Source organism: Lactuca sativa, chromosome 3 (assembly GCF_002870075.4).
Source record: "Lactuca sativa cultivar Salinas chromosome 3, Lsat_Salinas_v11, whole genome shotgun sequence".
Lineage (NCBI taxonomy): Eukaryota > Viridiplantae > Streptophyta > Magnoliopsida > Asterales > Asteraceae > Lactuca > Lactuca sativa.
This window is the reverse complement of record NC_056625.2, coordinates 187,077,392-187,088,894: the sequence shown is the minus strand read 5'-3', so window position 1 is coordinate 187,088,894 and position 11,503 is coordinate 187,077,392. Positions and strand designations below refer to the sequence as shown.

General features: G+C 38.1%; 1 protein-coding gene, 1 non-coding gene and 1 pseudogene across 2 annotated transcripts; all 3 read right to left on the bottom strand.

Annotated features, from left to right (window-relative positions):
- Positions 1 to 4,095: 4,095 nt before the first annotated feature.
- LOC111907780 (plasma membrane ATPase 2-like) lies at positions 4,096 to 5,663 on the bottom strand (annotated as a pseudogene).
- A 1,036-nt stretch (positions 5,664 to 6,699) lies between these two features.
- TRNAP-UGG (transfer RNA proline (anticodon UGG)) lies at positions 6,700 to 6,771 on the bottom strand. Its single transcript has one exon. It is a non-coding gene; the product is annotated as a tRNA-Pro (tRNA).
- On the bottom strand, positions 6,772 to 9,829 carry LOC111907781 (monodehydroascorbate reductase 4, peroxisomal). Its single transcript, XM_023903586.3, has 7 exons — positions 9,472 to 9,829; positions 9,273 to 9,324; positions 9,108 to 9,188; positions 8,879 to 8,997; positions 8,168 to 8,387; positions 7,858 to 7,976; positions 6,772 to 7,550 (listed from the first exon to the last, which is right to left on the bottom strand). Exons 1-7 carry the CDS (start codon positions 9,589 to 9,591, stop codon positions 6,855 to 6,857), a joined length of 1,407 nt encoding a protein of 468 aa, XP_023759354.1. The 5' UTR covers positions 9,592 to 9,829; the 3' UTR covers positions 6,772 to 6,854.
- Positions 9,830 to 11,503: the final 1,674 nt, after the last annotated feature.

Sequence of the window (11,503 nt, the reverse complement as noted above, 5' to 3'; positions counted from 1 at the left end):
GCTTTATGCCAAATTCTCCAAGTGTGATTTCTTGTTGCGAGAGGTCCAGTTCCTAGGGTACCTCGTTAACCAGAAAGGGATATTGGTCGACCCGGCCAAGATTGAGGTAGTGATGAGTTGGGAGGTGCCGAGGTCACCCACCGAGATCAGGAGTTTCTTATGGCTGGAAGGCTATTATCGGAGATTTATCAGCGATTTCTCCAAGATCGCCGTGCCACTCACCAGGTTGACCCGGAAGGGTGTTGCTTTTTCATGGGGCCCAGAGCAGCAGGCCTCCTTCGAGACACTTTGCCAGAGACTGTGCGAAGCCCCAGTTTTAGTCCTTCCGGAGGGGGTGGAGGACTTTGTGGTGTATTGTGATGCGTCGATATTAGGGTTGGGAGCAGTACTGATGTAGAGAGGGCATGTGATAGCATACGCATCGAGGCAGTTGAAGTCTCATGAGACGAGGTATCCCACCCACGATCTAGAGTTGGGGGCAGTGGTGTTCGCCCTCAAGATCTGGCGTCAATATATGTATGAGGTTCGGTGTACCATATACACGGACCACAAGAGCTTGAAGTACTTGATGGATCAGACCAACCTGAATATGCGACAGAGGAGATGGTTGGATGTGGTAAAGGATTTTGACTGCGAGATCCTGTACCACCCGGGTAAGGCTAATGTTGTAGACGATGCACTGAGCCGAAGGGCGGAGAGCGCCCCGATGCGAGTTATTCGTTTGAGGTTGACAGTGATGACTCCAGTGTTGGACACCATTTGTGGGGCCCAGACTGAGGCCGTGAGATCAGAAAACCAGAAGAGAGAACGAGTTGTCAATTTGGTATCAGAGTTTGTTACCGATAGCCGGGGGATTATGACATTCCAGGGTTGTATCTGGGTACCGTTTGTGGGCGGGACGCATACCATTTTGATGGAAGAGGCTCATCGATCGAAGTTCTCGATCCATCCTGGGGCCACTAAGATGTATTTGGACCTAAAGAGAGAGTATTGGTAGCCCTGTATGAAGAGGGATGTTGCGTGGTTTGTTGAGAGGTGCTTAACCTGTCTTAAGTTTAAGGCCGAGCACCAGAGACCGCATGGTAAGTTGCAGCCATTGGAGGTTCCCGAGTGGAAGTGGGAACAGATTACCATGGATTTTATCACCAAATTGTCGAGGACTACTAGGGGAGTCGATGCAATTTGGGTGATTGTGGACAGGTTGATGAAGAGTGCTCACTTCATTGCTATCAGTGAGAGCTCTTCCGCTGAGAGGTTGGCAAAGTTGTACGTGAGAGAGGTGGTATCGCGGCATGGAGTACCGATCTCGATCTTCTCAGATCGAGATGTGCGTTTCACTTTTAGATTCTGGAAGAAATTTCACGAGGAATTGGGTACGAGGCTGCATTTTAGTACTGCATACCACCCACAGACTGACGGGCAGAGGGAGCGGACGATTCAGACACTCGAGGACATGCTTCGAGCATGTGTATTGGACTTCGGAGGGAGTTGGGACACGTACCTACCTTTGGCAGAATTTTCCTACAACAACAGCCATCATTCGAGCATCAGTATGCCACCTTTTGAGCTGTTGTATGGGAGGAGGTGTCGGACTCCCATCTGTTGGGGAGAGGTAGGGCAACGTCTGATGGGTAGTACGGAGATAGTACTTCAGACGACGGAGCAGATTCAGCAGGTCAGACAGAGGTTGTTGACCGCTCAGAGTCGCCAGAAGAGTTATGCGGATAGGCGTCGGTCCGAGCTTGAGTTTCAGGTCGGAGATAGATCGCAAGGGTGGGCAGGGTAGCATATCGTTTGGAGCTACCTGAGGAGTTGGGGCAGATTCATGACACTTTCCATGTGTCGCGGTTGCGGAAATGTATAGCCGATGAGTCGGCAGTGGTGTCATTAGAGGATATTTAGGTGGATGCGAGCCTGAATTATGCTGAGAGACCGATGGCGATTAGGGATCGGAAGATCAAGGTTTTGAGGAACAAGGAAGTGCCTCTGGTTTTGGTTAAATGGCAACATCGGAAGGGGTCCGAGATGACTTGGGAGTCAGAGTCGGAGATGCGTGAGCAGCATCCAGAGTTGTTTCCAGAATGAGACTTCGAGGGCGAAGTCTGATTCAAGTGGGGGAGAATTGTAACATCCGGATTCCCAGGTATATTATTTTATTTAATTATTTTGGAGTTTGTGGAGGAACTCGGCGAGTTGGAGCCAAGACTTGCCGAGTAGGGTCGCGGATGTTCATCCGGGTTCACGTCCGGACTCGGCGCGTCCATTCATGGACTTGGCGAGTCCACGCTGTTTAATGAAACCCTAATCCCCCGGGTTTGGAGCCTATTTAAGGGCACTTATAGCCTCCCATTGCGGATACCAGTACCTTGAGAGAACCCTAAGTGAGCCAAATCGTTGTGAGGAAGAAGAAGTCACTTTTGATCCTTGTACCTTTGGTTTAGCAAGAAGGAGGTCACCAAGAGCAAAGAGGAGGTGCGATTCTAGCAGTTCCAGAGTTTAGAGACTTCATTTTGAGGTAATAGTTCGAACCTCCTTCAGTTTTGGTGTTGATCATTAGAGTTAGGGTTTTCTAACCCCTTTGGAGAGTGATTATGTGGAGCAAATGGTCCCTCTTCGAGTTTGTGCCTTGGATCTGGACTCAAAGAGGTCCAGAGACCTTAACCCTTGGAGCTTTATGGATCAATTTGTGGTTATTGGACTTAGGTTGCCATTTTTGGGACTAAATCTCCTTTTGATGCCTTGTTGTTGTTATACAAGCATCAAGTTTCGGACTTTACGTGACATTCATGCTTGGGGAGGCCAGATCTATGGTTTAGGGAAACAGATCTGACCTCAGGAGGTCAGTAGAGTTTGTGCATGGCATGAACTCGCCGATTTGTTCTTGAGACTCGGCGAGTAGGGTTAGGGTTTCACGTAAATTGCTCAGTGAGTAGACTTGCCGAGTTGGGGGATGACTCAGTGAGTCAAAAGGGGGTTAAAGGAGTGGAGTTCAAGGCGGTACTCGCCGAGTTGTTTTGGAGACTCGGCGAGTTGAGTCGGGGTGGCCCCGCGATTCATGCCTGGTATGACTCGTCGAGCATAGGGAGGGACTCGGCGTTCCAAGCGGGACAAAGTGTTAGAGAACATGTGTGAACTTGTCGAGTCACCAGAGTGCACTCGGTGAGTAGGGTCAAAGTGTGACCATTGACTTTTGTTGACTTTTAGGGTTTGGTCAACAATGGAGTACTTGATTCAAGAGGGGGTAAAATAGTCTTTTACGCTTCTGAGGGTGCCAATGGCAGGTGGAGTCTAGTCTCGAGAGTTATATTTATAAGAGTATTTACTTTATGTGAATAGGCGGAGGCTAGGCAATATTTCTACCGAGTAAGAGATTTTCCGAGACGCCTGAGGTGAGTCTTCTCACTATACTTTACCTAGTGTGGTAACAGAGTTGTGTGACAGAGTATTCTAGAGCTATATGCCAGTGTGTTTGTATGATACTACGTGTTGTGATTTATTGCGATATGTGATTGCATGATTCAGAGTTTACAGAGTTAGGACGAGTGGGTTCACAGAGTTATGGGACCAAGAGGGTCCCACAGAGATATTCGACCAGAGGGTCAACAGAGTTACAGCCTTGAGTGGCTGATATGTGTTTATGTGATATTTTGGGGAACTCACTAAGCTTATGCTTACAGTGTTACGTGTTATGTGTTTCAGGTACCAGTGATGACCGCGGGAAGGCGCCGGCTTGATTCGTACACACACATGAGATTTTGTGTATTTCGATCTTAGGAGATGTTTTGTGAAACAAAGACATGATACTATGACATTTTATGAATGAATGAGTTTTTAAAAATGTGTTTGAAAATGCGAAAAATTGTTTTAAATTTTTACGGTGTTACACATTTGATCACATATAACACACATGACCGTTTTTTGCATCCACCCATGACACATGGATGTTTCCTTTTTTCAACTTCTTAAATGAAACCTATAGCCTTCATGAAATAACAATGTAGTTCCATTGATTTGCTTATTATAACATCCTACTTTTATATAATCTTGATACAAATGTCGAAAATACTCCTTAGGTAGAGAGATGATTATCATATCTTATAAAAACACAAATCCATCGGCATGTGAATAAAAAATGGTAAAATTGGTCAAGCTTTGCAAAAAAAATGTAGATGGTTTCACAAGATCATTCGAGATTGTCATGATTGTTCCTATGAAACAAAATAAATTTAAAAAAAATCAAAATTAGTAAAATTATTAAGAGAATAAATAGTACAAGACTTGAAGTGAAATCTCTTTAATCATTGTTAAGGATTGCAATAATCAGAATCGTGAAGGGAAAAAAAAATCAAACTTCCATATCATTGCGATAGACATGAATCCAAACCACAAAAAAATTGTGTCATAACTTAATACATATATAATTAAATTTGGTATTATAATTATGTAATGTTATGTAATGTTTCAATCAGATGTAACTAATAAGTAACTTACCATAATGTGAATGATGATAGGCACATGATAGATTTGGAAAATGAAAAGGAAGATATGTTAGCATTTTTTCAAGGACTAATATTGATAATTGGAGGGGAATAGAGGGACTAACAGTGTAATTCTTCATTCTTTGGAAAATTGCTTGACTGGTGATCACTACACTGATGACAATACTGATTTTGGGCTCGGTAAGCACAATATCAGAAGCACCTCTTGCAGCATTTATAAAATCGACAACAACAATTTTGATGCCAACCTTTTTCAAAGCCATGGCATCATTCACACAATCTTCGGTCATTCCACATATATGCTTTCTTTCTTGTAACGTATTCACAAATTTTATACTTATATTCGGTAACATAAAAACTGTATCTTAGGGGTTGTTTGGTTCGTATATAATGTTTTTCAAATGAATGGAAGACGTGAAAGTAATCGGAATATCGAATTCCAAGTCCATCAAAATAAAAAGAAAAAAAAACAAATTGAGGAAAACTCGAGCAAATCCATTGGCTTTTTCAATCAACTCTTCAATGGGGAGTGCTGAAATAGTTGCATCCTTGTGGCCATCAATCAATGAAGAAGAAGAGCACATGTTTGTACCCATTCCAAGACGTCTACCAGTTCTTTAGCAATGGCAAGTTGATCACTGTAAGTTAATAATAATAAATTGATTTATATATATGATATAAGTTAAACAAATTTCATTGTTTAATAATAAGGAGATATGTGTGTAGTAATTACCAGTGATCATCTTGATGTTTACACCAGGATTAAGAGCTCTCTAAATAGTCTCAACACTGTCATGCCTTGGGGGGTCGAAAAGAGACAACAATCCAACAAATTACCATGGACCACTAACATTATATTTTGATTTTCAAGGACTTCTTGCAAATTTTTATCATACTTCCACCATTACCCTTTGTAAGTAATAATGCAAGAAATAACAATACAGTTTTGAAATGTTTTCTTATTCATTCATTATACTTTGAAATTTTGAAACCTTTAGCAAACACCTTGATTAAATTCTTATCCATAGATTGTTGTAAGAACTTTTTGGCAATGGCCGACTTGGTTGGTGCTGATGACAACATGTGCAACTTTTTCGAAAAAGTATGCACACTAGTGGCGATAACAACAACTTCGATTTCACTTGGTCTCTTATTGTTGATCATTTGACCAAACACCTTATGTGTGTAAATCAGCTTCAAGAACAAGATTTCATATTGTGTCCTTAGTCAAATTATTAACATTAAGAATGAATTTTCAAATATCAAGAACATATAACAATAAATTAATGTTGATGGCAAGTTATCTGAAAAAAGATGTAACAAATCGATTTCTTCCAACAAATAACCAAAAAATCGATTGAAAAAAACTCACAAAAAGTTAAATAAGAAATTGTATTTTTCCTTTGGCAATAAATTACACATTAGAAAACGAAACCAAAGAGAATACATGTGGAGTTACATTGACATATCTTGTAAGAAATTGTAGCAAATTGAGGAGAAGGATAGAATTTTAATTGAAAACACAACGAATAAAAAAGCAATTTCAAAAAGAGAAGATTGTTATGATTAACCAGAAAAAGAAAATGAATGGGGAAACATACCAAATTAACACCAATATAACTAATTATCATGAGAATCCCGATTATTTGGGAGTTGATTTCAAGGACTCTTATTATGAAAGTAATTTAATTGCAGAGCTCGAAATAAATGGGCATGAAGTATATAATTGATGAAAGACATTTAAGGAAATTCAAATTCAAAAATTGAGCGGGATATTTGGGATAGGGCGACGAAATTACACGTGGTATTTGAATACTCCTTTATTATTAGAGTAGGGGATTAGAATAAGGAGAGATTATAATAACTATTACAATTCTTTCATGCCTTCTAATAGACATCTATTTTAGTATAAGATTTACGATACTAACACTGTTTAATAACAATTTTATTAATTTAATATAAAACAATTTTTTTAATTTAATATAAAACAATTTTTTTAATTTAATATAAATTCATTATTTCGTTACGATAATAACATATATACATTTGTTTAAATGTAGTTAAATAATATAATTCCTAAACAAAGGCATTCAATTATTTATTTATCCATTGATGTGTAATAGAGTTGTCTAAGTCACGAAATTAAATTAACCCCACTTGGAAATTCACTGTTTGCAACTACGATATAACACAAAAAAAAGGGGCATTCCGAGAATTGAACTCGGGACCTCTCGCACCCAAAGCGAGAATCATACCACTAGACCAAATGCCCACATGTTTAATATCCAAACTTATTCATTAAAATACAACAGTTTTATTTCGTATATATACACAATCCACACCCATGTATACCTTCTACAACAACCTACTTCCATACCAATATGCAAACACAGCAACAACAAAAGCAGAAGTAGCACACAATACATACACCGGTTTCTTTAAACCACCTCCACAAACTGGCGGCGATAGTGGCGGTTTCCGGTTCACCTCCACCGCAAAACCCAACCCCGCCGTCTCAAGCTCACCCAAATCCGCCACCGCCGCTTTATCTCTAACAGCCTTAGCTATCGCCACATAATCATCATCTCCTCCACCTTCAAGAAAACATCCAACTAAACAACCATTACTCCGCCACAGAGCACCAAATTTAGTCTCATTAAAATCACCAAAATGAACCACTTCCCCAACATTATCACCGTAAAACCTCCAAGACAACGAGAACACTCGAGAATAAAAAAATGGCAAGTAGTCGAATCCCGGGGTGTTTTTTGGGTCCATTATTGCAGACACTGCATGCCTGGCGGTTCGCCTGGCGGCATCAACATGTTCAACCCTTCTGGAGTCGCCGTAAAATTTGACCGGAAAAGATGCCACGTCACCGACTGCGTAGACTGAGGGGTTGCTTGATTGTAACTGACTGTTTACTTTTATTCCTCCTTTTTCGAAAGTGAGTTGGCCCGTAAAAAGGTTTGTGTTGGGACGGGCGCCGATTCCTACGATAATTAAGTCGGCAGGAAGCTGGCGCCCGTCCTTTAGATTTGCTCCCGTGATCTGGGAGCAATTTTAATTGTTTAAATGAAAAATATGTTAAAACAATAATGATAAAAAAAATTTAACTAAAGAATTTAAAAGTCATCCAAAGAATATTGAAAATGTTTATGTGAAATGGTTTTTCTTCTAGCAATCTATAAGTGGTCAAGAGCATTATGTGAAGTAGCCTAAAAAAAAGGCAATCCTAAGTTGTTTTACTAGAAAAAAAATGAGAATTTTCAAGTATATATTAATTATTTATGAATTGAAATACACATTAGATAAAAGAAATTAGTGTGACACAATTGAATTTTCCCCAATAAGTTACCTTCCCTTCGGAGTTGAACACAAGTGATGACACGGATGTGCCTTTGATAAAATTGACCCCCTTCGACTTGTAAAAATCTTCATAATAACTCGCAATCTTGGGCGTAAATAATCTACTCACTATAGGAAAAAAAAAATACTAAATTAACCAAAAATAAAAAATACAAGAAACCAACATATGTCGATTTATTGTCTTCGATGACACAAACAAGTATATTATTATTGTGTTACCATAGTTTTTGTAATCATACTTAATACATTACTTATTTACAAAACTCAAGAAATTTTTTATAATTATTGAAAGTACTTACTGCAATATGGCCCTGGGAACACCATGGAAACATTGATCTTATTTATCACTAAAGAAGCAGCACATTCCATTCCAATGTAGCCACCTCCAATCACGATTGCATTTCCATTCCTACACTTTTGCATCACGTTCACAAGCTTTGTTGCATCGGCTAAATCGCGCAAATAACATACGTTTTCAGCTTCCGATCCATTTATACCAATTTCCTCAAGTTTCACAGCCTACACTCAATCCATGCAAAAAAAAAAATTAGTAAAATTGGTCACATAAGAGTGTAAACGAATAGAACTACGAGTCTCAGTTCATTAAAAGCATGACCCATCGAGGCTCGGTTTCAGATATCGAGCTTGTTTTCTAAATGTGTAATAATAATATTCCGAAAATAGTCTCAAACATTTCTACACAACCAGCCTAAAGAAAATTATACACAAGAATATATGTGGAAACTCTAAAATCGGAGAAAACCCACAACTGATAAAATTCACTATATCATAAATTGTTACAATCACATAAACTAATCTCTTAAACCAACCCCATATTACTACACCTACCAACTCCAAAGATTCAACTCCTTTGTACACTCTAAAACAATAAAGTAAAGAAAGAATTAAATTTCTTTCTTATTTTTCATTGGTTGGGTTGAGATTTTTTAGACTATTCTCCCAACAAATATATCAATCACAACTCTATGTGTTAGAGTAGGTTATATTACCCGAGAACCGGTTGCAATTATGAGAAATTCGTATGTAATGGTTTCTCCCATTGTTGTCAATAGTGTTTTACGCCTCACATTCGCAGACTCAACTCGGGTTCCCAGAATTAATTCAATTCCTGATGAACATTCAAAAAAAGATAACCATATTTTCGACATAATTTACCATAAAAACTGATCTAAATTTGTATATAATCAGGGTAACTATTACTCTATTAGAAAGAATTACCATGTTTTTTGTACCAGTTGGGTGTTAACCTTTCTTCATTAGCACCAACACAAGTATGAAAGCCAGGGAGACGTGCAGGAGCTTCATCAAAGAATCACAAAACTACACAAAATCAGAACTTTCCAAAAATAGCATCATATTTTATAATAGAGTCAACTCAAAGACCTTCTGGAAGTAGAAATCCTTTGCTAAGTGCAGGTCGCTCGTAAGGAGCAACCTGCAAAAAAAATGTCAAAGACATAGACAATAAGCAAAAGATCAAACACCTGGTGTGCATACTCGACATGATCGGGAATGCTTACTTTAGGAACTGAAATTATAAAATGATGAAGTAGAATGAAGCAAATTAATGAAGGAAAATTACAGGTTCGTCGGAGATGATACAGAGTTCACCATGAGAGAGACCTTTCTTCGTGAATTCGAGAGCTGCATAACCGGCGGCGACGCCTCCACCAATTATCACATAACGAAATGCTCTTCCCATTTCTTTGTCGACTGTGTATGACTAGAATTTGTTGGTGTGAGGAGGAGATATGGCGATGATGTTTAAAATTGAATATAGAAAAAGCGATTCGATTCGATTGTTCATTGAGGGTCCACAGCTTCATTGCTCTTTAATGGAAGGGAAGGAAAGTATTAAATTCTTATGCTTTTTCGGGCGCCAAGTTACACCCTTTGAATCTAGAAACTCGCAAGGAAAAGATCTTACACATTCTTGCAGATATAAACGGGGTAGAATCATCATACTTAATTAGTTTTACACGTTTAAATTTTAAACAAACGTATATTATTTCCGAACAAATTACGTCTTGTTTTTTAAAATTGAGAGTTTGCTAACTTTTTTTTTTTTTTTTTTTTTTTTTTTTTTTTTTTTTTTTTTGTGTGTGTGTGGGTATAATGACTTAAAAGGTTATATATTTTTTGATTTGTGTCCCTGAGGTTTTTATATATATTTATCACTTCAACTTTTTAAACTGCATACATTCAGTCTTTATGATCGGTTATTTCAGGTTAGCCGGAAAAAACAACTTAATGGAGTAATATATTTCTCATTTTATACATATTTAGTCCATATTATTTTTATATACATTTAGTCCTTAATATATATATTTTTTTGTTTCAAAATACGTTATTTTTGTTTTTGTACTCATTCAGTTAAACTTGGCAATTTGTGTATTCTTGTCATGAAAACGTGTCAGCCTCGAATTTGACACAATACAATTACACGATGAGAAATAAGCTTTATCTCAGTTTTTAAGATGTATTTTTGTCGTGTATTCGTGTCGTGTCGCGTCTCTCACATATTCGTGTATTCATGTCTTGAATTGTCAGGTCTACATTCAGTACTTATGAATGATTTCCTTAGGTTTTTCTCATGACGTCTTATGTTGGACAATCATTGATGAAGTGTTTGAGGCTGTTGATGCTTATGTCCATCACGATCTCGACTGCTTGGTTGCATAGGTCTTGTGGTTTGACTAAGGTCTTGTGTTCTGATCGTCATAACTTCTTTATACGATATTAGATTTTAACGATGTTTATATCTACGTGATCGTTTTTTTGAGTATACTACAACTTTCGTTAAGATTACTCTTGTTAAAATGTAATATATTTTTACTTATGATTTTATATAAAAAACATCCATATATACATTCATAAATAGTGTATGGATATAAAGATCGTACGAAGAAGTTATGACGTTCAGAATGACCTAAATGTTGGATTAGGTGTCTAAGCTCATAACTATAATTGATATGTACTTGATTTGATAGTAGCATGATTCTTTTGAGTTGCATTCACATTGGTGACTAGACAAGATGACTGTTGAGGAGAGAGGCTGATTTATTATTAAGAATAATAAATTAGGGCTTAAATATGATTTATTAATATATTGTAAGAATAATATATTAATTAGAAATTATATTATTAATTAGTATTTAATTAGAAATTAATTTGGAATTAACTTTGGGATTAAAAGAACTAATTAAAAGTGCAGGGGTTGCTTTGTACTTATTTGATAGTTGAGGAAGGGCCACCTTATTAAGGAAGGGTCGAAAATCCCTAGAAGGATCTAGGAATTTTCGTCTAAGGCTAAAGGGTAGGAGGTCCATGGACTTGCTTAGGCCCTAAGCTAAGGAATTAAGGTTTCCACCCTAAAACCCTAGCTAGCCTCAAGTATGAATAAGGCCCCTAGGCATTAGATTTTCGGCGAAACCTTCAAGAAACCCTAGGAGTGACGATTTCTAGAGAAAGCCACCCTCTTTCCTTTCTCTCATATTCACCCTTTCACCTAGTGTTTGTGAGCCATTATAGGTACTACAACTGTGGTACTTGTCACACCCCAAAACCAAGAACGGCGGAAACGTTCTGGGGCGGAGGACGTCATGTAAGGTAAT

What these genes read in the sequence shown, in the direction of transcription:
- LOC111907781 (XM_023903586.3), bottom strand. Translation starts at nt 9,591, where the DNA reads ATGGGAAGAGCATTTCGTTATGTGATAATTGGTGGAGGCGTCGCCGCC. An exon ending in GTATCATCTCCGACGAACCT is followed by an intron (nt 9,325 to 9,471) that starts GTAATTTTCCTT and finishes TTTTTTTTGCAG; the next exon opens with GTTGCTCCTTACGAGCGACC. An exon ending in AGGATTTCTACTTCCAGAAG is followed by an intron (nt 9,189 to 9,272) that starts GTCTTTGAGTTG and finishes TCTTTGATGAAG; the next exon opens with CTCCTGCACGTCTCCCTGGC.